Here is a 27,005-nt window from a genome sequence, read left to right on the forward strand (position 1 = left end):
GATATGCTTTACTCAGGTGCTGTAAGCTAGATATACATAGCCCCGAAGCAAATTTTTGGGAAGACTTGGAGTCCAAGATTATGGAGTCCATCAGGAATACATTGGATAGACGTGTGCAGTTTTATGAGGATGAGATTCGCAAGCTCAGTGAACAGCGCCTCATGCCAATTTGGAACTTCTGTAACTTTTTCATTCTAAAGGTTATTCTAGTGATCGTCTTATTTTCCCTATACTGATAGGGAGAAAGCTATGATTCTTTAGGAGTTGTTATGGCTGCAAGGAGACATTGTCTCAATCGTTGATGAAATTCAGAGACTTCCCCATGCTTCAGTTTTTGTTTCTCTTATAATTATCATTTAATTTAATACCATTATCCATGAATTTGTTTGTGTAGTTGCTGTATGGCCTGAAAGTAAGTGAGTGAAACAACATGCTTCCTGATGGATACTGAGTGGGAAGTCTCAGCAACTTGCTGTGTCCTTGTAGCCATACATCCCTAAATTACTTGTCATGTTTTTTTCCTGCTTATCCTAGAATTTTCATCATTTTTTATTCTTTATGCTCTCAGGAAAGCTTGGCTTTTATGTTTGAGATGGCTCATCTTCATGAAGATTCACTGCGTGAATACGACGAATTAGAACTCTGCTACTTGGAAACAGGTGCTTAAATAACAGTTTATGTGCATATGTTATCTTATTCCTCATTTTTTCTGTCAAGAAATATTTTTTGATTTCTGTCTTTTTTTCTAAAATCAGTGACATTTCACTGTGACGTATGCATAGTATGGGGGCTTTATATCAACCCCTGTAGGCCTACTGGTATTTAAAATTCTAATCTGTTACCTCCAATTGGTGTCATGCTGCATGTCCTTGATCCTGTAGATTTATTATTGGGTACTTATTGAGGATATAGACTCTAGAATAGAGCTGCATGTTGAAGCTATTCTTGTGTTCTACCTAAGTAGTTGGGATAAAGCTTGATTGGGTTGAGTGCAGTTCTAGACTTCTTTTCCCTGGAGCTTCCATCTCAGGACCTATGCTATTCTTCCCACTACTTGTACCACATTCTTTTACCACTTTCCAAGTAAGCAAGTGGTAATTGGATGCCCAAAAGTTTTTGTATTTAATACGTATTAACCACTTTTTAACTCATCCAATTATCATTTATTGTGTAAGCAGGAGGTAAAAGAATGTCGTAAAAATGGTGAAAACAATAGCATTACTCTATCAAATATACTTTCTCTAAGCAGATGTAAACTTTTTTGAAGGTGGTCTTTTTTTCCTTGCCTTTTTTTTTTTTGTTTTTTCCTTCTCATGCCTAACATTTTTGTCAATGGCCTTTGAGAATAGGTTCATTGGGTTATCTTGCTTTAGTCCAGTCCAATTTTTGTATCTTTTGGTTTTTCTGTAAGCATCCTTTTGTAATTTTTTATATTAATGACACATAGATTGGATATTTAGTAGTTAGATATCTTCTTCACTTTTAATTGTAGATATTAACAGGTGACTTTTTCTTAGTATTTATTATTTCTACTCACAATATATGATTATCTCTATACATGTAAATCTAAATACTGCTGCTTGTGTGCTATTGGTGAGATCTGTAATAGAATTCACTAGAATGCTTCTTGGGTTGTGGCTCATTTGTAACTTGTTTGAATGTGATGCAGTTAATGTAGCAGGGAAACAAAGGGACTTTGGGGGAATAGACCGTGGTGATGATCAGGCAGCACTGCTAAACCCTGGAAACAAGCTATTGACACAGATTGTCCAAGATGATTCGTTTAGGGAATTTGAATTTAGACAATATCTCTTTGCCTGTCAATCCAAGGTGTGCAAGATTGAGAAATAGCATTATAACATTAGGTTGGTTTTATAAAAGAAAAACTGAAGTAGCCAGTTATCTAACATGAACTACCTTATCTATTTACTTTGTCCATAATGTGCACTATATATCAAGTACTTAGTTTTGCTGCTTAATTAGTTGTTTGATTTCATTGTTTGACTTAATCGCAATTGTGCAAGCCTATCAGGATGGCTATGACTTGACTTTATTTTAACTCATCCTGCCTCTCTCAGAGTACTTAGACTACTTTGAATTGGTTTTAGCAAGTTTTGGTGCTTTTGTTAGGCTGTGCCATATCATTGTTGCAACTCCTCTCTCTCTCTCTCTCTCTCTCTCTCCCTCTTCCTCTCCCTTGTGCACAAACAACTATTACACACACAGACAGAGGGAGTGAGGGAATTACTATTGTTTTTCCACTAACAAAAATGTTAATGTAAAATGTTATCCTTGGAGGTTCCATGGATGGCGTTTTGCATTAACGTTTTTAGGTTTAAGGACTTGAGTCTACATTGTTTACTGGATGGTGTGGAAGCATATTGTAGGGAGGAAAATTTTAAAAGGTTTTCAAAGGTTGGGAGGATTGGGAAAGAAAATTTAGGCTGGAATGGTGTTCAAATCAGGTGGAAAGGTTCATCCTTTGCTCTGTTTTTGACTTGGAAGTGAAGAGATTTTGTCTGGTCTTACTTGAGGGTAAAGGGATTCTAGAGGGTTGGGTCATTTTGGCTGATAAGCTTCACTCTCTAGGTGTAGTTACTTTAGCTGAGATGAGGATTCGTCCTGACTTTGTTGTTTCTAGGATTGAGAAGAGTTGCAATGTTCCTTCAGAGAAAGCGAAATTGTTTTTTGTTGATGCTGCTAAAGCGAAGCCTAAAAGGGTTGGAGAGGCTATCTGGTTTCTGCTGGGGGGTAGGGAGGTGTTGAGTAGGGAGGAGCAACTGGTTTGTTGCCTGGTTGGGCAGTGGGGAGAGGCTTCAGGCCCAATCCTAGAGTTGTTTTCACAGAGGAGATGCTCTCCTTCTATTTGAGGATAAAGCGGTCAAAGAGGGTGTTGAAAAGAGGGCTTCAATGGTTTGAGAAGAAGTGTCTGCACTTGGAGAGGTGGGAACCTAAGGTGGTGTTTTTTCGAAAAGGTGAGCTTTCAAAGGAAGTTTGGGTGAGGGTGGTGGGTCTTCCTTCATATTTGTGGAGCTAGGAGGTGTTCAAAAATAGCGGGGATTGCTGTGGGGAGTTCATTGTGGTGGATGAAGATATTGCCCTCTTTTCACAGCTTTCATAGGCTAGGGTTTTGGTGAAATCAGAAGCTAGAGACCTGCTTGGCTCACTACAGGTGGTTATGGGATTATCCTATTATGTCGTCTAGCTATGGTGGGAAGCTCTACCATGGATTTTGACAATGGCTTCAATGAGCAGAAGTTGTGGGTGTGTGGCTATGGAGGTTAGGGATGAGGGAGGGAGTGGTTCACGAGCTGGTTTTCGCATGAGACAATTGCAGCCGACCTTGCAGTCCATAGTGGATGGGATGTTGTGCTCTTATGGATAGAGGAAGGGAAGAGGAGACATTGATTCTGACAACTTCTGTAAAGGGACTACACATGGATCATGGAGGGGGGGTAGCTAGAGGAAAAAATGTTGTTCTGGGTAAGACACTCCCCTTGGGAGCACTAAGTGGGGCTTCGAACGGGCCTATAGTTGCGGGCCAACTGGCTAAGGTTGAGGCCTTGGCCTTGGTTGGTTCTAGTGGCTTTGAGCCCATGCAGATAAAGGCCTTGTGTGGGGTCCTCTAGATCCAAAGCACATGAGGGGTTTGCTGGAAGGGTTCTTGGCTGCTGTCAAGAGTAGATTTGGGGATTGCCATGGCTTGGGCGAATTGGAAGGAGATGCTATTCTTGACCCATTGAGGGTAATCTTGCTTGATGGGATGGCTATGGGTGGTTCAATTGGTTTGGAGCTTGGAGTTGTTGAGGAAGGAGGTGGGGTACTGATGGAGAGGGATTTGGTTAGCGGGCTGTTAGAGGAAGTGGGAGGGGTTTCGGACTATTGGTCCTCGAGTTGTTTGGCAAAGTTTAGCCATTTCCTAGGCATGTTGACTAAGGGGTTTGAGGGGGGATTTTGAAATTGCTTAAAAGAATGAAAGAGAGAAAAGAGCAAAGGGGCAGGTGACTGGTGGGAGGAGGAAAAAATTGATGCCTTCAAGGTTTGAAAGGGAGCTTAAAAAACTTGAGTGTTTTGTGAACTACTTGGGAATGAGGGGGTTTGTGGGGGCAACACTTTTAAGTTGTGAATGAAGGTATGGATATTATCCTGAAATGTAAGAGGGGCCTATGACAATGACAAAAGGAAGGTTATTAAGTCTACGATTAAGTCTCAAAAGATGGATTTGATTTGTTTATAGGAAACTAAGATTCAAAAGATGTCTATTGGGCTAGTGTGTTATTAGGGGTGGGAAGATTCAAAAGATGATGATGGTCCTTCGACTCTAGTTAGCTTCTTTGATTGGTTGGGCTCTTGTTGAGGGTGGTGTTGTTATAGCCATTCTTGTTATGTAGTTCTTTTTTCACTGTTTCACCTTTGGGTGGTTGGTGTATATATCCTGTATACTTTGGTCGCTCTTGGGTGCCTCCCTTTAATATATATACTTCTTTATCTATAAAAAAAAAAGAAAAAAAAAAAAAGTCATCCTTGCGGCTTCCAATTTCATAAAATTCCAGATAGGACCTGCTAAGCAACATCACTTTTGTAAATTTAATAGAATTACAAAAACAATAAAATTCCAAAAACAATATTATATTTTTTTGGGCTACAAATATTTAAATGCAAAAAGTGTCAGACACAAATGTTTGGAGACAAATCTCTTGCCAAGTACCATAAATTAACAAGAGGTTGTTAAGTGTCTTCCACAAATCTTTGCAAGAATAAAAATACTTGGTTAAGTGGCCTTGTCTTACCAATTCAAGGACAAACCCTTATTTGATGAAACTCCAACAAATAAAGGTTGTTTTTTTAGGGTATTTTGTCTGCCTCCAGGATTTTTATATGAAATGAAACACTGGAAGTGGCCAAAATAGCTGTAGTAATATCCCTTCCCCAGGAAATATCATACCATACACTCGGAAGGTAATGACAATGATAAAATTCTATAAATCATGTGTTATATATATTAAAGATAAGTTAAAGTAAGAATTTATGCAGAATAACAATTTAAATTAGTTTGGTTAATGTAGATTTAAGTTGCTTTCTAAATCAGATATAAAAAAATTGTACTTGACTACTTCCTGTGGCTTCTCTTATTTTTCTGAAACTAGAAACAGTTCCCCCATTTGTAAGGGATTCTATCTTTGCTATCTTTATGCTTGAACTGCATCTCAGTGATATGTTACAATATGCAGCTATTGTTCAAGCTAAACCGTCCTTTTGAGGTTGCATCAAGGGGCTATCCATTTATAATCAGCTTCTCAAAGGCATTAGCACTTCATGAGGTATTTTATATTCATGTTCTTAAATGTATTTGCTTGATATGTTATTGTTACTTCTTTTGAGGTTCTGCTTGGGGTTATTTTCAGAGGATGTTACCTTTTTGCATGCGTGAAGTTTGGGTAGTAACTGCTTGCTTGGCATTAATCAATGCTACTGCTTCTCATTATAATGATGGATTTGTGGCACCTGATATAGAAAAGGAGTTCTACCGCATTCAGGGCAACCTTTATTCACTATGCCGTGTTAAGGTAAACTTCAATATATTTCATGAGTAGCAGGTAACTTCATATTTAATCCCATATGATATTTTTCCTTCTGATGCACCTGACATATAAAAGTGACCAGAGTAGAATGGAGTTTTAGAAAAGGTCCAGGCTCTATAGAGACCTTGTTTTTGACATGTGGACATTTTTATGGATGCTTTAATTTTGTAGGTCACACCGTTCTCAGTGGTTGTCTGATACAAAACTTGTTCTTTTATTTGTTAGGTGTTTGCTACCTAATATGCTGTTTAATAAAATGTATCCTGAATGTGGCAGTTCATGAGGCTTGCATACTTAATTGGATATGGAACTGAAATAGAAAGAAGTCCTGTCAACAGGTAGAAATTCAGTTCTTGTGAATCAAATCTTGACACCTTATCAGAATTTGGGTGCTTGTTAAACTATACTAAAAGAAATTTCTTGGTCACAAAATGAATTGTTTTTTGAAGTTCTGAAGAAGATATTTTCATTTGCTTTATAATTCTCTTACTGTTTACCCATCTTTTAAATATATATTCCCTTTGTTTCAATCAGTGCTTCACTCAGCATGTTATCTTGGCCCATGCCCGCAGTTTGGCCTCCAGTTCCACCTGATGCCTCATCCATGGTGCTGGAGAAAGAAAAGGCAAGTTTTTCAATACTTAATATGTGAAATGGAGTTAGCAAGATAGCTGTTTAAATGCATTCATATTTAATGAAAATCTCATCCATGCAGTGGATATAGCAGGGAAGTATCTTCAGCATAAATTTTTTTTCTCATATTTCTTCTTTGTGCCAAAACAAGGTCCAGAATCAGAATCAACAGGCCACATCCTAACTATTTGGGGTTGGCTTTTTAGGTCACACTATAATAATCTAGGTTTAGTACTAGTTTGTAACTGGTATCAATCCTCTATGGTATAGTGCCAAAATCACATGTGATGAAATCCTTCTTGACACTCCAGACCCAACAGACTTACATGGTGATCTTAATTAGTGAACAAACCAACCATTTTATTGAACTTGAACTTTGAGTTCTCAACAATTACATCCTTGTTATCTGAAACTACACAATCCAATTATCCATATTGGGTGCTATGCTTTTTGTCGTCATCCTCATCTCTATCCTGAAAGGAGTTAACTGTTTTAACTATGTGATAATCAACTTCATCATTTCTATAAGGTTAAGGTTAAGGTTTCATGTTTTGCCTATAAAAGAAAGGTTAATGTTACATGTTTTGCCACAGTAGAGTATCAGTAATCATAATGTGACTTTTTCCATGATTCAAGGTGCATTTTCTTGTTTCATTTAACTTGTTGATTAAGGTTATTAATATTTGTTATTATTGTGGTGTATCGCTACTTATTGCTGGAAACATGGTTCTATCAAAGTTGTCTTTTTCTACTAAACCTTGGTTGTTATATATTTCATGAGATCTGTGTTCACTGCCATGCAGACGATTCTTCAAGCGACTCCAAGAGTCAAGCATTTCGGCATTCAGAGGAAACCATTGCCTCTTGAACCTTCTATACTTTTGCGTGAAGCTAATCGGCGAAGGGCTTCTCTTTCTGCTGGCAATATGGTTGAAATGTTTGAGGGTCGTCCAATTTTTGTTGATGGGTAAGGGAAATTTAACGTTGAATCAAATGTAGTACTTTTTTATTCTCCAAATACGTGCTAGTTTGGTTTTTTTTTTTTTTGTGTTAAAAATAGTCTTTTATATCATCAAGATATTTTAAAATATTTTAAGTACTTCATTTTTTTTAAATAAATTTTTATGATTTAGATTGTTTTGAGTCCTTATCTAGTTGATATATACTGACAGATCAGATTCAGATGCATCTTTAAGGATGTCTCCATCATCAAAAGTACATGCGATCTCTATGACACGGACTAATTCTTCGCCAATAAATTTTGAAAGCTCAATTGATCGACCTATGAGACTTGCAGAAATTTATGTTGCTGCTGAGCATGCTTTGCAGAATACAATTTCTGATACTGATCTATGGAAATCTCTGTTATCTGTTGAGGAGTTTGAGGTATTCACATCAGGGGGTGTGTTTGAAATTTCTGATTAAGAAAAGCATCTTTGATCTGTAGTTTACTAGTCCTGCAGAATATCTTCTCAACAGTTTCTCATCCTCATTACTTATTAGTCTTATTTTCTTTACTTGATGTGGAAGAATGTTATTAGGAAAGATTATAGATGTATATTTTTGTACTTAAGGAGAGGCAAAGGACAATCCCATAATCAAGGGGATTTGATAGAATTAGGTTAGGAAAGTTTCTATTTTTTGTGCTAGGAATATTTGTATAAATATGTGGGTATGTACAGATTGAAATCAATAAAGAAATTTATTCTCTTACCATCGAATTCTTCTTCAAATTCTACATGGTATTAGAGCCTTAGGCTCGTAAATTTGGGAAGAGAAGATTTTTCCGGCCTTCATTGCCAAGTAGGAGATCATAGTTGACATTCATTGTCGGCCTTAAGAATTTGCCTCTCATTTGCATCACGCCATTGTTGCAGACAAAGCCTAAAAAAAAAACAAGAAAAAAAAACCGATCGCGAAAGCAATCGGACTCATCATGTCGTCACATTATCACACCTCTAGTGCAAGAGAAATTGCGTTGTCACCTTCATCCCCACCCTTGCACTGAGATAGTGTCACCATCATCTTCTAGCTGTCTTTGGCACAACTTGCATAGCCTATAAATATTGTGAAGAGGACCCCTCACAGTCACTACCATCCTCGCACCTCGTTGTCACCTCCTTGGATTTTCCTCGCCGTCGGCCTTCTTTTTGCCTCAATCTTCCATTCTCGCACCTTGCAAACTCATTAGAAATCATGCCATCGTCATTGTCTCTGCCAGTGACAACAATCGTTGCACGTGACGTCTTCGCCTCACATTGAATCTCTTTCTTGCCATTGTTGCAAGTGAAGATTTCTTCGTCTCTTGGTCTTGCTGTTGGTGCAAACGTACATCGCAAAGAGCAACTAACAACTATAGGCGCTCCTTGCACTATAGATATTGTTGAAAATCAAGAGTGTTGGACCTCCAACATACTTCCGTGACCATTGAGAGTGTCGGACCTTTGATACCAGGGTTGCGGCAGCAGTTATCCCACATCGGCACCAATGAGAGCTCTTACACTGTTATTTGAGCCTTTTAGTGAGTTATTTGACTTTAAAAAAGCTTTTTTATATTTTCCAAAATGAAAAAAAAAATTGTCAAAGGTATTAGAAACCACCACTCAATATGGAGGAGTGACAACTAGTTACAATGGGGGGCGACAAAAGGATATTGGACAAGCACACTTGTCTTTTGTTCAACTAGTTGAAAAAAGATCCCTGAAACTAGGCGGATTCAATTGGGAAGAGATTGAAAGATTGAGAGTTTTGTTGGGAAATCTTGAGAAACCTTTAGGTACCTACTCATTGGCACTTTTAGGGTAAGTTTCCTATTCCTATTGGATTAAAAGTCTCGAATGAAACCTTTGCCAACTCATGGGTTATAAATTTAGGTGTCACAAATCACATTATTCATTCATCATATCAATTTAACAACTATAACTTTTGTCCAATTAGTAGGAAAATAGTCACAATTGATGGTTCATTAACCACCATCGCAGGTGTAGGTGATATCTAAATTAATCTTATACTAACACTTAGAAATGTGCTTCATGTTTCAAAGTTGTCTACTAATCTTGTTTCTATATAAAAGCTCATACAATATTTGGATTGCGATGCAATTGTTTATCCTACTCACTGTGTATTTTAGGACCAACATTTGGGGAATATGATTGGACTTTCTAAGGATTGGAACGGGCTATACTACCTTGAGACACTAAGCAAATCATCCGTGTCTCTTCTTTTTGAGCCCCACCTTTTTAAAGAAAAAATTTGGCTTCATCATCATAGGTTTGGACATCCGTCATTTAGAACTCTTCAAGTCTTGTTTCCTTCTCTATTTAGGAAATTAGATGTTGTGAGCTTTCACTGTGAGGTATGTGAACTAGCCAACTACAAACGTTCAACCTTGTCAATCAGTAATAAAAGAAGTTTAGAGCCTTTCCATCTAATTCATAGTAGTATTTGGGGTCCTTCCCCTATCCCAAATATATCTGGGGCACGTTAGTTTGTGTCTTTTATCGATGATTATACTAGGGTCTCTTAGATCTTTTTTACGTAAACACAAATCTGATGTGAGTTTTGTTCTCCCAAATTTCCATAACATGATAAAAAACTAGTTTGGTCTCACTATCAAGAGGTTTCAATAAAATAACGCCATAGATTATTTCAATCAAGTCCTAACTCCATACTTTCATCATGCAGGTATAATCCATGAGTCATAGTGCGTAAATACCCCACAATAAAATAGAGTTGTTGAGAAGAAAAATGGTTACCTCTTTGATACAATACGAGGTTTTTTGTTCCAAAAACATGTGCCTAAATCTTATTGGGGGGAAGTTGTTCTAACCCCACACATCTCATAAACCGACTACTTTATAGAATCCTAGGTTTCAAAAGTCCCCTAGAAATACTCTCATCATTTTATCTTAATATGAGAACCACAAACCATCCCACTCCTAGGATATTTGGGTGTGTGTTCTTTGTGCATGTTCATAGTCCAAACAAGGGAAAATTGGACCTTAGAGTAGTCAAATGTATTTTTGTGGGATATTCATCAACTCAAAAGGGATATAATAGGTGTTACTATCCACCATCCATTTTTTTTTCTTTTTTTTGTCTCAGCTGATGTTACTTTCAATGAAAGTGAATCTTAATTTCCCACTCCTTATCTTCAAGGGGAAAATTCCATCGAGGAAGACAAGGAACAAGATTATTGTTTTATTGATTTCTTTCTCATTGACTCTATTAAGCCTCCTAAAGTGTTTAATCTAGTATCCATACCTCTCATTGATCGTATCGACCCTTCTAAAGTGTCTGATCCAATATTTGTACCTTCCTCTGAATTCAAGTCATCTATTGAGCTTACTCCTGAGAATCAAATGATTGGCAAAGTGTTCTCAAGGAAGAAAGCTGCAATTCCTCAACTTATACAAGTCTAAGAATTTGAACCGACTTTTGGAAATGAGATAGTAGTCTCTCATCCTCCCTTACAAACTAAGTTAGAATTTTAGGTTGAAAAGTTCATACACTAAAACCTTCCTATTGCCATTAGGAAAGGAACCAGGGAATGTACTAAACGTCTTTTGTATCCACTTCCCATGTTGTGTCATTTGAAAAGTTGTCTCCATCTCATAAGAGTTTTCTTACAAGTTTGAACAATATTCATATTCCTACCACTATCTAAATCTTTATCTAATGAAAATTGGAGACAAGCCACGAATGCAAAATGGAGGCCCCGGAGAAAAATGAAACTTGGGAGTTGGTACATTTGCCTTCAAGAAAAAAACTAGTGGGATGTAAGTGGGTCTATACTATTAGGTATAAAGTAGATGAGACATTAGGGAGATGCAAGGCAAAATTGGTGGCTAAAGGATATACTCAAACATATGGCATGGCTTATTTAGAGACATTTGCCTTGGTTGCCAAGATGAACACAATTAGAGTTTTGTTATCATTGGTAGCAAATTATAATTGGGATTTACAACAGTTCGATGTCAAAAATGCATTTCTAAATGGAGATTTGGAAAAGGAGATTTATATGGAAGTCTCTCATTGATTTGGAAGTGATCTAACCACTAAAAAAGTATGTCAATTGAAGAAAGCGATATACAGGCTGAAGTAGTCTCCAAGGGCATGGTTTGGAAGGTTTGCTAACGTGATGAAAAACATGAGATATAGACAAAGTCAAGGAGATCATATGTTGTTTATCAAACATTCAGATTGAGAGAGAGTTACAACTTTTCTAGTATATGTAGACGACATTATTGTGATGGGAAATGATGAAAAGGAGAGACAAACTTTGAGGCAATGCTTGACCGAGGAGTTTGAGATTAAAGAGTTAGGAAAGTTGAAATACTTCTTAGGTATTGAAGTTGCACATTCTAAATAGGGAATTTTTATTTCCTAGTAGAAATATGTAATGAACCTTCTCAAGGAAACAGGGAAGCTAGTGTGTAAACCAACAAACATACCAATAGATCCTAATCATAAGTTTGGAGAGGTTGAGGAAGGTGTTGCGGTAGATAGAAAGATATATCAACGTCTGTTAGGAAGACTCATTTATCTCTCTCACATAAGACTGAATATAGCATATGTTGTGAGTGTGATTAGCCAATTCATGCACAATCCAAAAGAAGTTCATTTGGAAGCTACTAACCAAGTGCTACAGTACCTCAAGGGGTCTCCAGGAAAGGGCATCCTATTTAAATGAAATTTAGGACTAATACTTGAAGCATACACAGATGCAAATTATGTTAGATTTGTGGTTGATAGAAGATCAGTTACTTGGTATTGTACCTTTCTTGGTAGAAATCTAGTAACAAGGAGAAGTAAGAAATAGAGTTTGGTGACAAGGTCTAGTGCAGAAGTAGAATTTTGTGCAATGGCTTAAGGAGTTTGTGAACTACTATGGTCAGTATTTTAAAAACCGGACTGGACCGGCCAGTCCGACCGTTGGCGGTTACCGTTCTGATCTGGTTCGGCCAATTGAACCTGAAGGGCTTTGAACCAGTCATGAATTGTCGAAATCGACTGAATCGGCCGAATCGGCCGGTTTTTCACGAATTCAACGGTTCATAACCTTCCTCAAAATGACATCATTTTGTTGCATTAGGCATTGAAACATCGTTTTGCCTAGTATAGCTCCCCCCTTGCCCTTCACGCATTGAAGCCCTGACTTGCTGTCTTTCCCTTCTCTAGCTTTGTTGTTGCACCTCCAGTTGCAACTATAGCCATCACCGACATATTCCAACGGTTGTAATGGTACTCACCCATTTTGCCCAGTATAGCTCCCCTTTTCCCCCATTGAAGCCCTAATCCGCCGCCCTTTTCCAGCTCTGCTACTACACCTCCAGCTATTGCAACCATTGCCGACGCCAACGGGGATGCCTCTGATGCCAGCAGATTCCTACGGCTGCAACGGTGACGTTCGTGAATTGCATATTCTTTGGCATTTTCTTTATATTTTTAAGTTTTATTTACTTTATTTTCATTATTATATTTTTTATTTTTTTAACTTTTTGATATTTAAAATTTGTGATTTTAATTTACATTAATGAAAACAAAAAGTATTATGATTTTAAATAAATTTCTGAAATTGATCAAATTTAAAATAAATTTTTGATTTTATAATATGTTTATGATTTAAAAATAATTTTTTAATTTCTAATTTTAAATTAAAATTTTGATTTTTAATAAGGTGTTTTTACTGGTAAAAAAAAAATTTGTGAAAAAGTTCAACAAATAAAAGAAATACCGTTGAAATTTATATAAAATTAATCATTTTTATTTTTTATAAATATTTTTAATTTTAATAATATATAAATTATATATTTATGACATCACTAGTTCGACCGCAGTTCAATCACCGATCCAATTGGTTAATCGTGAATCGATAACTTTTCTGGTTCGATGATTGATCCAGTTCTAAAAATATTGACTATGGTTGAAGATTATTTTGGAAGATTTGAAGATTGAATGAGATGACTCAATGAGATTATTGTGATAATAAATTTGTAATTAGTATTGCACATAATCTAGTGCAACATGATCAAACGAAGCATATAAAGATAGACAAATATTTTATTAAGGAGAAACTAGATAGTGGGTTGATTTGTACTTCTTATGTATCTACTAACCGCCAACTTGCAAATATACTCACCAAAGGTTTAAGTAGTACAACATTTCAAGTAAGTGTATCCAAGCTGGGAATGAAAAACATCTGTTCACTAACTTGAGGGGGAATGTGGAAGAATGTAATTAGGGAATATTATAACTGTATATTTTTGTAATTAAGGAGAGGATTAGGACAATCTCGTAATCAAGGTTGATAGAATTAAGTTAGGAAAGTTTCTATTTTTTGTGTTAGGCATATTTGTATAAATATGTGGGTATGCATAAATTGAAATCAAGGAAGAAATTTATTCTCTTACCTTCGATTTTTTTTTCAGATTCTACACTTGATGAACTCTATTTAACCATATAAATCCCCATGCACCTATACTGTGAATGGTTTGAATGATAATAAAATTTTATATAATAAAAAAGTTGGATTCTCTGTGGAAGTGGTATTGCTTAAAAGACCTTGAGTTCTTGTTAAGCCTTTAATCACTGTCTTTCTAGAACTGTACTGCGTGGATTTGAATGCTTTGATGGTTGAATTTCTCTCTCTCTCTCTCTCTCTCTCTGTATGTCTCATTTTTTCACAATCCCATGCTTTGTTCATTGCAGCAAACTTCCCTCATTTTTTCACAATAGTTTGTTCATTGCAGCAAACCCTCTCTCTCTCTCTCTCTCTCTCTCTATCTATCTATCTCTTTCTCTCTTTCACAATCCTATGTTTTGGTCATTGCAGAAAAAATATCTGGAGCTAACAAAAGGTGCTGCTGATAATTACCACCGTTCCTGGTGGAAAAGACATGGAGTTGTTCTTGATGGTGAAATTGCAGCTGTCTGTTATAGGCATGGAAACTTTGATCTAGCTGCAAAGTCATATGAGAAGGTCTGCGCCCTTTATGCAGGTGAAGGATGGCAAGATTTATTGGCTGAAGTCCTTCCCAAGTTAGCTGAGTGTCAGAAGATACTCAATGATCAAGCTGGCTATCTATCATCTTGTGTGAGGTTGCTGTCGCTAGATAAAGGCTTATTCTCAACCAAGGAACGTCAAGCTTTTCAGTCAGAGGTTGTTCGCCTTGCACACAGTGAAATGAAGCACCCTGTGCCCCTAGATGTATCCTCACTAATAACGTTTTCTGGCAATCCTGGGCCACCATTGGAGCTGTGTGATGGGGATCCTGGTACTCTATCTGTAACTGTTTGGAGTGGCTTTCCTGATGATATAACTCTAGAAGTGCTGAGTCTCACTTTGGCAGCTATATTTAATGTTGATGAAGGTGTTAAGGTATGCTTTCTTGGGAATATGATGTCCCTCATACTCATCATCGTACAGAGCAGTTTTTGGCACCATTTGTAGCTTTCAATGACTCTATTGTTAACTCTGATATTTCAGGCATTAAGAAGCTCTGCTGCTCCTATACTAAAGCCTGGGAGGAATACCATCACCCTTGCTCTGCCCCCCCAAAAACCAGGTTCCTATGTCCTAGGGGTTCTTACAGGACAGATTGGGCAATTGAGATTTAGGTCCCACAGCTTTTCTAAAGGTGGCCCTGCAGACAGTGATGATTTTATGAGTTATGAGAAGCCAGCAAGACCTATCTTAAAGGTATTGTTTTTATGCCTTATAGAAATTGTTGCCCTTGAGGACTTGGCTCAAGTGGTAAAGGGATTTTGTTGGGGGGGGGGGGGGGGGTGGTGGTTTGGTTAGTGGGAGGTTCCAAGTGACAAAAATTTACCTATCAGAAAAAAAAAAAAAAAGGTTTATAGAAATTGTTACAAGGAAAAGAAGCTTGGGATTGTGATAATAATGGTGAACTATTATGACAAGAAGAGTTATTGTTTATGATGATATATCCAGTTGCTGCTTTTTTCTTTTGATATTTTTTATTAATCATCTTGCCTACAATAGCAGATCCAGTTGCCTGTTTTTTCTTTGTGGTATATACTTGCTTATTTACTTAGCCATCTAATAGAGTTTTTCTTTTATTTAGGTTTCCAAACCGAGACCTCTGGTTGATCTTGCCGCTGCAATTTCATCTGCTTTGTTAATGAATGAGCCTCAGTGGGTTGGAATTATAGTAAGGCCTATTAACTACTCCCTCAAAGGTGCTGTCCTGTATATTGATACTGGTCCAGGTCTGAAGATAGAGGAATCACATCCCATTGAGATCGAGAGGCATTCTGATGTATCACAGAGTGCTACAGACATGGAAAGTTGTGATCAAGCTAGAAAAAAAGACTCTTCAGTTGTCACTGAAGAATTTAAGCAATTAACTCTCCAAAATGGTAGAATAGAGTTGCCTGACTGGGCTAGCAATATAACTTCTGTTATTTGGTTCCCGATCAGTGCTATCAGTGACAAGCTTGCGAGGGGAACATCTTCAGGTTAAAATAATAATATTTAATGGTTTTGATATGAGTGTCTGTGACTTGATGCTATTTATACATTTTGTGTAGCCCCTAACCGATTCAGTGAATATGATTCTTTGTTTTATGGGCAGTCACTCCCCAGAGACAAAGCATTGTGGATGGCATGAGGACAATCGCTTTGAAACTTGAATTTGGAGTATCCCTCAACCAGACATTTGACAGGCATTGTTTTTCTTCCATTATTCATCCAGATTCCACTACAAAATTATATGTTACTGGCTATTCATTTCTCCAGACTCCTTGAAATACCAACATCAATGTGCAGGACTCTAGCTGTTCATTTCACTGACCCTTTTCATGTGAGCACACGAGTTGTAGATAAATGCAATGATGGTACTTTGCTTTTGCAGGTAATGTGTCTTCACAATTTGGCACCCTGATGAATGCTATAATCATCTTGACCTGGCACCCTATTATCATTTAGTAATTTATTCAGAGAAAAGTGGATGTTTGTTGTCTTGCTATTCATTTAAGGCTGCAAATTAGGCTAGATTGGTATCTGGGCTGAGCTCAGAGGTACAACCTGTGTTTGTTGTCTTGCTTTGCCATTCATTTTAGGCTGCAAATTAGGCTAGCTTGGCATCTGGCATGAACTCGGCTTACTTGGCACTTTTGGGCCATGCCTAGTTTGGGCCTAGTCTGAGCTCAGGCCTAGATTTCAAGCATGAATACATTAACCCTGAAACTTGGTCTGCTGCAACTCAGAATCTTTTATGGTATACTTTAAATCAAACAAATACTTGGTATCTTTTTTAGTATGAAGGAAATGGTTAATAAGTAAAATCGCTTAGTACTCTGCCTTTAACGATGTCTTAGATTCAACTCTTCATTATTTTTATTTTCTGATCAGAAAAAGAAAGACCAATGATGAACATTAGAGGCCTGAAGACTACTTCCCAAAATGAATTAAGTTTGGGTTCAAAGTTTAACACAAAAGTGTACTTTAGTCTTGTGTAGTTCTGGTTGACTTTCACTACTGTCTTTTTGTAATTCTCTTTGCCTAAGGAACACTACATTTATGGAGTCAGCAATCTTAGTGACATGTCCCAAAAATTTATTTTATAGCAATTTAAGCTTTATGTCCAAAATAACCTAAGAACTGAAAGAAATAGGTAGGGTAAAAGCAGTAGAAGAGTTTATATATATATATATATACATATAATATTTTAGTTCTAAGCAAAAGAGAGAGTATTAAGTGAGCTTCGACTAAGCCAGCTGAATGGTTACCTAAGGTAAGGATTTCCTGTGCTGTTAAAGTTCTCTACATTTTACTTGTTCATAAAAGATTTAGAAATTATAGAAGGAGAGTTGATGGCATATTCTCTGACCAAGATCTTGAATATTTTTATCATATTTTTCATGCACAAGACCTTTGCACTAGTATTCTAATTTCTATTTGTAGCATATTGAGATCCTAATACCTCAAGGCCTGGCTGCTTATTTCTAGCATCATTTAAATGATTAGAATACTGTAAAATTTGTATTTCTTTTTCACTAGTTTTGAACCTATCCTTTACATCTAAAATGACAAGATCTTGATCGAATAGGTAAAATAGCCTTCATGGATCCTGGGGAGCCCCTTTTTGTAAATTGTAATTGGGAAGGACCTTACAATAAACGTGTTTGAAAACTATGGCTATTGGAAGTTGCTTGGGTCAGACACCACTGGTTGGTGAAAACTCAATCTTGAGTTGAACTTTCCTTGAGGATTTCTAAAAATAAACTGATGATTGATCTTTAAAAATTTCTGGTGTTGAAACAATTTTCAGTGTTTGATTTATCAGGTGAATGCAAACGGAAATTCATAATGTTATGTGGATTAGAGCCCAAAAAGAAAATAATAAAATGCTTTTTGTGATACAAAATATGATTTGATTCTTACTAGATAAATTGAAAATAAGATAGAATTCAATGAAGCTCTATGTTATTATCAAAAGAGGTAGGAAAAGAAAACTAACTAGAAATATGAATTTTAAGGATTTTTCTGTATTTGTCCCAGGAAAAGAAAGGCTCCTCTCATCTTAAGCTAGATAAAACAATTTTGCCTGGTTTGCTATGAGTTGCAATTTTAGGAAACTAAAACTATTTAAAACATAAGGTTCGGGCATCTAAAATTCTTTGGGAAGGAAGTGCCTTAGAGAATAAAACACGCTTGGTGAAGTGGTCAACTATCTATAAGGCCAATTTGAAAGGAGGAATAGGTGTAGGTGTTCTTTCTTTCGCTTTGCTAAATAAAGCTCATCTTTGCAAATGGTATTGCATTATTCATGTGAAATGGAAATGCTTTGGAAGAAGGTCATAAGGGGGAAACACGGGGAGGAAGAAGGGGGGTGGCTGCTGTGTGAGGTGAGACACTCCTGCAGGGTCGGATTATGGAAAGCCATGAGTAAGGAGTGAGATCTCTTTAACATGAGAGTTTCCTATGCAGTGAGTGATGGGAGTAGAGTAATGTTTTGGAAAGATAGATGGGCTAGTGAGGAGTCATTAATTGTGATATTTCTATTACTGTTTGCCCTAACCAAATCAAAAGAGGCGTGGTAGCAAATTTATGGGAGCATAGGGCGGAAGGAGGAGATTGGAATTTCTGTTTTGTAAGGAATCTGAATGACTGAGAGTTGGATATTGTGGAGCATTTCTTGTTTAAAAACCAAGGATACTCAGTAAATAGGGAGGAGGAGGATAAAGTACGTTTGGAAGGGTGATAGTAAAGGAAGGTTCTCTGTAAAAGCCTTGTATTCTCTTTTGGAACTAGATTGTGTCATCCCTTTTCTGTTAGTGATGATTTGAAACTCTTGGATTCCTTCTAAGGCTAGCTTTTTGGCTTGGGAGGCTTGTTGGGGTAAGATCTTGAATTTGGATTAACTCCAAAAAGGAGGTTAGTCATTAGTCAATAGGTGTGCTCTGTGCAAAGAGAAGGTGGGTGTGATAAAAGTAGGATTTTATGTTAGTTGGTGTTCTCTTTATTTAGCATTCCTTAGATTATTTTTGCCTCGATTACAGAAACTCTCCTAGGGTGACATGGTTCTTTCTTGGGTAGAAGGCAAAAGATGGCTTGGAAAGTGAGATGTTAATGCTGGTAAATCAAAGTTTAACTGAGAGTGGCCATCGCCAAACATAACACAACTAAAAGCCTGATGCAGCACACAATCATCATTAGTTTCTATTTTTAGTTTCCTACATCATTAGTTTTTATTTTTAGTCTTCTAGATTATTAGTTTCTATTTCCTACATCATTAGTTTCTATTTTAGGTTAGTTTCTATTTTCTACATTATTAGTTTCTATTTTAGGTTCATCATTAGTTTCCTATTTCTTTCCTAGTTTTCCTAGTTTCCAATTACCGTGGTTTCCTATTTCTAGTTTCCTATTTCAGTTATTTCCTTTATTTTTGCATTACAAACATTATTTAAAGGCTCATTGTAATTGTTAAAGAGGAGTTCAATATGTTTTTCAGAATTATTCCCTAATTTTTAGATCCTATTGTGGTCTTTGAGTTTGTTCTTGAGTGTTTTTCTGTTTCGTTTTGAACAAACCTTCCGCTGCACCAAAACCCTATGCTTCGATCACTCAGAAGAGTTGAATAAATGAGAAAGAGGGATAAGTTTTCGCATAATCTAGCTTATAACAAAGCAAAGCATTAATACTGAATTTAAGGCTTAAGCAATTGCTCACCTTGCCTGTTCAATAGTCATTAAAAAAAATGGAAAGTGATAAATCCTTGTAAAATTTTACTATTTTTATTGCTAATTCTTGCACCTGTATGTCAAGGTCTAGTTGACATACAGAATGGTTGTAGTATTAACCACTAGAGGCCATTCCTTGGAGATGAACAAAAATCAAACAGGATAAACAACTACAAATTTGTTGTTTCAAGAGTATCAGTGCAATTGAGTAATTGATTCAGGGTTGAGTTTGTTGGCCTCACTTGGTTTGCAATTTGTCCAGGGTTATTATTAGGTACCAATCTATAACTGAAGAACAATGAGGCTTATGCATATGGTTTTGAGGGGAACAACATGGAAAGCGCCCATTGAAAACTAATAAAAGAAAAGGGAAATATAGTCAACATAAGCGGTTTAGTAAATTTAGCATTTCGTAGTTTTAGTTGAGTTTTTTGTTAAGTTACTATTTTAGGTAGGAGTTTACTTTTTACCAAGTTTCAATTTCTTTTAATCTTGTTATTAGGAAATTTTCTGTTTTTTAATTTCTGAATAATTATTCATTTCCTATATCTTTCCTATTCTTGAAAGGAAGGATAAGGAATTAGAAAAGTTTTTGTGTTAGAGAAGAGGATTGTAAGGGGTCTATATAGATCTATATAATCTTTCAAAGTGGAGAACAAGAATCTTAATAAAAGTTTTCAGCATCTATATTCTTCCTTTGATGGTATTACTGTTTTCTTCCCAAACATGATTGCTTATGAGACTCTAGGTGTAATGGACTAGGAATCTTGATGCGATGGCCTAAGAACCTTGGTGTGACCAAGGATCTATATTTTCCTTTCTTTCCTTTCTTTTAACTTCTTCAACATTTTATACCATTACACAACAAAATAAGCACTTCTATAGTGCTGGAAATTTTAAGATATTATATTACATACAGTCTATGCTTGCATTACCAACAACTTGTGCTCAATTTGAATATGTGAACTTTTAATAATTCACAGCTATTAGTGTGATTAAATACTTTTGGGCTTTAATGTGATGATTTATTTAAGTAGTTTATGAATGCACTTTGGTCAATGTTACTTTCAGGTTACGCTACATTCTCAAGTGAAAGCCACTTTAACCATCTATGATGCTTGGCTCGTCCTCCAAGATGGATTTGTTCACACTGGACAAGGTGATGGAAGGCCAACTTCAGACTTCTTTCCTCTTGTGATTGCTCCAACTGCTAAAGCTGGTATTCTGTTCTGTATATGCTTAGGGACTACAATTTCTGGAGGTATAGCCCCTTTCTCTGCAACAAATGATCATATCTTCAAGTGTTAAAGTAGAATTTGAAAATAAGCTCATATTATCATGTCATCTTGATATTCAACATGCTGATATTTGATAGACCAAAGTGTCCTATGTATTATAGATTACCAAGAATTCTTGCAGGTTCATGAATTGTCAATAATAATAATACACATGTGGAACAGGTGTATGGGGCATGAGATTTCCTATTTTAGTAGCATCCATTCTAGCTGATTTGCATATAGTACAAGTTCGACCTAAGATATATAGCTGATTTCCTATCTATCTATCTATCTATATATATATATAGATATATGCATGTTTTCCATCTACCACAGTTTGTGCTGGATCAGGACTACCTACTATTCCTTGTCATGTGTGAAAACTCTTTAGGTTATTCATAATGGCAATTTTCCCCTTATATATCTACAATTGGGGATGCAATGTCTCAAATGTCTTTAGTGTTAAATAGTCCATTATTGCTTAGGTTACACCATTCAACCTTTTTTTTTATCCGAAACAAAAACCATTTCCATTGAAAGAGTATACAAGAGAAGGATGAGTAATCCTTCCCTAAATATAAAACTTGATCAAAACAAAGGAAAAAAAAAACCAAAATACATCAAAATGTCTCGACATTGCTATTTTAACTCTTTTGTTCTACATATCAAAATCCAATCAAGTTGAATGATGTTGAGAGGAATGCCCTTAAAATCTATGGTAGTAAAGGCCTAAAAGGATGAATGGAAATAAACTAAGTTCCATAACGTTTTGGAAGTCCTCCATGTGTCTTCAAAGATCCTTATATTTTTTTTCCCACCATATTGTGCAAATCAACGTAAGACAAACAATTTCCATAGAACTTTGCCTTTAGCAGTACTCCCAAAGCCCTTAAAAGAAATGGTGAACATGCCACTGATATTGAGGAACCCAATCCAAACTAGCTAGTTTGAATAACTTATGCCATGTCTCCAAAGTCATCGGATAATGTAAGAAAATATGATTTATCAATTCTTCAATGCCCCTACATAGAGTACAACAACCTAGGCTAAGGGCTTTGAAAAGTCTTCTCATTTGAAGCAAGTTATTGGTATTAACCTTCTTGTTGGCCACTAACTAAGCAAAGGCCCTGCCCTTTGGTGCGGCTTTTGATTTCAATTTGAAATTAGCAAGAGAGAAGAAAACTAAAGTTGATTAATTAGACAAGACTAGGAAGAAAGATTTGACCATAAATAAACTATAGGGTGATAATGAACAAGCTCTCACAGTTGGGGATGAGGGTGATAAGTTAACACTATTTACAATGGATATGAGTGTTTCTAGATCCTTTATCTTTGAATCGGTGAGGTTTTTTGGAAAGTTGAAGTCCCAAGTAAAAGGGGGAGAGAGTCTAAGGATAAATGAACTAGAGAATTGAATTGATGAAACTCTGTAAAGACTCAAAAATTGTGAGGCCAAAGGTTGATTCCCTCACCACCAATCTTTCTAGAAATGGATTTTATCCCATTTTCGACAAAAAAACCCGTTATGATTATAGAAAACATGAAAACCCTGAGAAATGACCTTCCAAGCGCATCGATGCGACCACCTAACTGAAATTTTGACATCCCAATTGGATGTGTCCCGTAGATGCTCAAGATAACCTTGTGCTATAGAGCAATACTCTCCCTAGGAAACCTTTACAATCACTTCCCTAAGGAGGTCCTATTTCTCAAAGATATGTTCTCGAACCCCAACCTGCCTTCCTTTTTAGACTTGTAGATTTGGGTCCAACTAATCAGATGATCTCTCTTTTCCTTCCCAAACCCTGACAAAAAAAGGTCCCTTTGCATTTTTTCAAGTTTTGTTGCCACAAAGGATGGAATCTTGTACAACGAAAGGAAACAACTAGGGATATGAGACAAATAAGACTGAATTAGAGTTCTTCTAAAGAGTTGTTTTTTTACCTGGAGACAAAAAGGCTTGTTTTCGCCCATCCACTCTCAAAATTTTGTCTGTGACCAGGTCCCAAAAGACTCTAGCTCTAGGATTCCCCTCCTAGTGGAAGACCCAAATAGGTTAAAGGCTAATAAAAAACTTTACAATCTAAGGAAGTTTGAATCTAGCCATTTGATCTTGACTCATATTGATTCTTGACAATGTACTCTTGTCTAGGTTGATCTTAAGTCTTGAAATGCAGCCAATAATTAACAAAATGATTTTAAGATTTCGCAACTCTTCCATTCTGGCATTAGAAAAGAACATAATGTTTGAAAATTGCAAATTAGTCACCTTAGTTCTGCTTCTCTCCACTAGGAAGCCTTCTAGGATACCACTATCCTCTGCTCTTAATAACATCCTGCTTAAAACATCTACTATGATGGTGAAAGGAAAGGAAAAAGAGGATCTCCTGGCCTTAAGCCTCTGATTGCATTAAACCATCCCTTGGCATTTCCATTCGCTAAAACTGCAAAACTTATTGAGGACAAATATCCCCTCATCCAAGATCTCCATCTAGTACTAAAACCTTTTCTTTCTTGGGATTGTTTTCTGAATTGTTCAATTGAGAAAGCAGTGTCTAGATTTTTTATGAAATTGCCTGTGTTTCTTCAAAAATTTTCTGAAACTGACCGCTCCTTTTACTAATTTTGGAACTAAAGGTATAGTATTTTCTGAATAAAAATAAAATAACCCCCCCCCACCTCCCCCCAAAAAAAATATAGTTCTTGAACTTTCAATAACCCTGGCGGTAAATTGAGAGAGACATGATGGTTATGGGTTCTAAGTTGGGTAGAGCGCAGCCATATCGTCTTGTGTATGAGATATTCTTGAAGAAATGTGCAGTATCTATTTAAATCTAAAAGAATTAATGAGGATGCACTATGCAGAATGTGATGAGCATACATATTAGGTCCCTGTATCACAAGATGCCCAGTTTACAAAAATTTGGTTCCTAAATAAACATGCATGTTGAAGTTGTCTTGTTTAAACCTCTATTTGTAAAGTGTGCAAAGTGAGCAGCTTCAGTCTAACTTGGATTTTTGGCTTGTCATGCCCAATCCTGGCATACTTTTTTCTTTGATCAGTGACCAGTACCCAAACATATTTTGTTTATATTCTACTTGTATGTGAGGATTGACGATTGACTCTTTGGGTTAAAGAAGTAAGCTAGTTGATGGCTCCTTTCCTTGTTTATGGTGTTATATGCATAAACACATATATTCTACCTAAGCATGCTGTGCACATACATATATGGAAAGAGCTCATGTTTCTGCAAACTTTTAACAACTAAAATGAACATATGGTTTGTGGTTTTAGAAATTCTGTTTTGAACCTTCTTTTCGGAAAAAGACATGTGTGAGACATGAGCACAAGAAAGTGTTTTAATACTCATTTTGAATATATGCATAAATATATGTACTTGCATGCTTACTACATATATAGAAAGGAATCTTGTTTCATCAGAACTTTTGATGGCTAAATGAATTTATGTGTTGTGGGTTTTAAATTCTGTTTGAGGGGCAAGACATCACCTCAAGAAGCATAAAAATACCCCTTTTTGAATAATACCACAATTAATGAGTAAAATGCATTTTAATTGACATCCTAACTAGAAGGTTGGTCGAGTCTTGGGGCTCCAGATGAGGCACAATCACTTTGATCTGCTGAACTTACAAGATATTTGCCTTTGCCTTGACATTGGATGTGATAATGCTGCAAAATTATTCCTCCCTCATGATCTTAAGTGTTTGGAAGTAAAACTATGAAAGAGGCTGGGTTTTCCCAAACTTAAAATTTTAGTGCTGAAGATCAGGACTCAATTTCAGTGTTTTTCGGTGGATACTCCTCATAGCAAGAGGACCTCTATGCTTGGTTTTGTTAGAAATATTGTATATGCATCAAGTACTACAATATACTAAAATCTTCCTTCAAAAGGACACATGAGAAACCTTAAAAAATCTGTAGATCCTAGACAGACTTTTTTTGTGGATAGGAGTGCTGATAACACGAGAAACTCCACATCTCGAGTATCTTGCAATTGGACCAAGCAGGACGTACTGCTGTAATGGTGGCAGTCTACTAAAATTTGCTATGTTACTTTTTAGCCTAACAATCAATATTTTGGTTTTACAGATGAAGCCAAGGCACCACAACCAGAGAGTGTGTTGAACATCAGATATGGAATTGCTGGTAATAGAACAATCGGAGCTCATACGCCTGTCACTGTGGAACCTGCTGGATCTGAGGGTTCTACACAGGATTTAATCTTCAGGAGTGCTCTTGTTTTACAGAGACCTGTGATGGATCCGTGCCTTGCAGTTGGTTTTCTTCCTCTTTCTTCAGGAGGCCTTAGAGTTGGGCAGCTAGTAACCATGAAATGGAGAGTTGAAAGGTTGAAGGATTTTGATGAGAATGCAGTTTCTCAAAACAATGTAAGTGAGAGAACTTTTCATTCTAGATTACTGCTCAAAATGATTGATTAATTTAGGACACCAGGTGTTCCTTTGGTACTTAGGGTTTAACTTTGAGAGCATGATCACTCTCAAGCTAAGTCTGTGCCATGCTGTGGTAAATCATTGCCTTAGTCATTTCATTTGTGAAAAAAAGGGCTTATCTATTAATCTCCTCCTGTTCTCTTTTCAAGTGAAGTATCCTTAAATACCCTGATGTTTCACATTTTTTCCGACTTTGCTAAAGTAAACTAAGTTGTCTGTGGCATCCTAATTTAATTTTTTTCATCAAGATAATTATATTTTTAGTTAAAAACTAGCTCTAGCACTATTTTTCAATTGGTTAACACTAGCTCCAGCACTCGATCCATGAAAGTCTTAATGCTCTATTCACAATATGAAATTCTTTTCCCAGGGTAACACTAGCTCCAGCACTTGATCTATGAAAGTCATAATGCTCCGATCACGATATCCGACGTTCTTTTACCTGGGTTCAATGTTAAGAAAAATTAGATAGTAACTCAAGTTGGGGTATTTTGTGTTTGCTGTTAAAATCTAAAACTGTGTTTGGGTATTATCCTATTACTTACTGTAAGGGATATGTGACTTTAAGAGGAACTCTTGTGCACATTTTTCGGACGGATGACATAACCCTTTCCTTGTGCAACAGGATGAGGTATTATACGAAGTCAATGCAAATTCTGAGAATTGGATGATTGCCGGGAGGAAGAGAGGCCATGTATCGCTCTCAACAAAGCAAGGTTATTGGACTACTTTTTATTGACTTGTGGGTTTTTGTTAAAGGAAATCATCGTAGGATCTTATTTGTACTTAGCATTTTTTATGACATGTATCTCTTTTACTGTTACAGGTTCGAGGATAGTTATTTCTATTTTGTGCATGCCACTGGTGGCCGGATACGTTCATCCCCCAAAGCTTGGGCTTCCAAGCGTTGATGAGGCAAATATAAGTTGTAACCCCGCTGGCCCCCACCTGGTCTGTGTTTTGCCTCCTGTTTTCAGCTCTTCTTTCTGTATTCCAGCATGATTACTCAAGTTCATCATCCATTTCCATTATGGTTGGATCGGGGTTTTTCTTTTCTTTTCTTTTCATTTCATTTCATTTCACAAAAAAATTATAATGATAGATATAGATATTAGATATCCGATTTTTGTTTAACGTTGAGATTTGTAAATCTGTAATTTTACCCCCAACAGCCCACCAAGATCCACACCTCCCAACTGCTTGGTGGTTGATTGTATTTTTGTTTGCTTTTCAATTTTCAGAAAATCAAGAGAACTCTCATTTGAATTGAATTTGGGTTGGGTAACTATCTGGGTGTTTGAAACATCTGTGAGTGGTGTAATTTCCTAGCTCATGTACAGTGGAACTTTGGACTGTTACAATGTTGTAAACAGGAACAATTTTCTTCTTGGTTGATTTTTTTGTTGTCATTCTTCTCTGTTTTCATTTTCTTTTCCAGTGACACAAAGGTAAAATCATGGAAAAAAAAGGGTTTGATAGTGCAGTTGAACGTGGCATACCTTTAATCCTTGGCTTACTAAAAAGCATAGAGTGATTCTCTTTGTAGCATAGGACAAAGCTGCATCAAAGATCCCAATAATGAATTTTTATATTTTATTTACTTCCATCAGGTAAAAAAATTATTGGAGTTAAGTGTATACAACATGAGAAAATCATACCATTTTCCTTTATCCACCCGTAACCTTAATTTTTGTTGAAAGTGTATTAAGCTTTAGGAATCATTTCCCTTCACGTGGATTGAAGCTCCTTAGGCGAGCTGTCTGAAGCTGTTAACCCTGAAAGGAGTGGGAGTGCCAAACTATGTATCAGGAGGAATATCAATGCTGATCCTGAG

At 36.5% G+C, this 27,005-nt stretch overlaps 1 protein-coding gene across 2 annotated transcripts in view; it reads left to right on the forward strand.

Moving 5' to 3' along the window:
* Positions 1 to 26,580, forward strand: part of LOC117908634 (trafficking protein particle complex II-specific subunit 130 homolog) — a 36,756-nt gene extending 10,176 nt beyond the window's left edge. The window contains exons 4-21 of one of the 2 annotated variants that reach the window (XM_034822295.1): positions 17 to 200; positions 569 to 659; positions 1,670 to 1,830; positions 5,232 to 5,321; positions 5,406 to 5,567; positions 5,859 to 5,920; positions 6,117 to 6,207; positions 7,019 to 7,182; positions 7,388 to 7,601; positions 14,050 to 14,595; positions 14,704 to 14,916; positions 15,302 to 15,695; positions 15,812 to 15,902; positions 16,006 to 16,090; positions 20,493 to 20,682; positions 24,810 to 25,108; positions 25,797 to 25,887; positions 25,998 to 26,580. In XM_034822295.1, coding sequence (XP_034678186.1) covers positions 17 to 200; positions 569 to 659; positions 1,670 to 1,830; positions 5,232 to 5,321; positions 5,406 to 5,567; positions 5,859 to 5,920; positions 6,117 to 6,207; positions 7,019 to 7,182; positions 7,388 to 7,601; positions 14,050 to 14,595; positions 14,704 to 14,916; positions 15,302 to 15,695; positions 15,812 to 15,902; positions 16,006 to 16,090; positions 20,493 to 20,682; positions 24,810 to 25,108; positions 25,797 to 25,887; positions 25,998 to 26,173 — 3,304 coding nt within the window. In that variant the 3' untranslated portion in view covers positions 26,174 to 26,580. The remainder of the gene's footprint in view (positions 1 to 16; positions 201 to 568; positions 660 to 1,669; positions 1,831 to 5,231; positions 5,322 to 5,405; positions 5,568 to 5,858; positions 5,921 to 6,116; positions 6,208 to 7,018; positions 7,183 to 7,387; positions 7,602 to 14,049; positions 14,596 to 14,703; positions 14,917 to 15,301; positions 15,696 to 15,811; positions 15,903 to 16,005; positions 16,091 to 20,492; positions 20,683 to 24,809; positions 25,109 to 25,796; positions 25,888 to 25,997) is intronic. The other variant, XM_034822296.1, reaches the window with a different exon arrangement.
* Positions 26,581 to 27,005: the final 425 nt, after the last annotated feature.

The sequence above is a fragment of the Vitis riparia genome, chromosome 19 (assembly GCF_004353265.1).
Source record: "Vitis riparia cultivar Riparia Gloire de Montpellier isolate 1030 chromosome 19, EGFV_Vit.rip_1.0, whole genome shotgun sequence".
Lineage (NCBI taxonomy): Eukaryota > Viridiplantae > Streptophyta > Magnoliopsida > Vitales > Vitaceae > Vitis > Vitis riparia.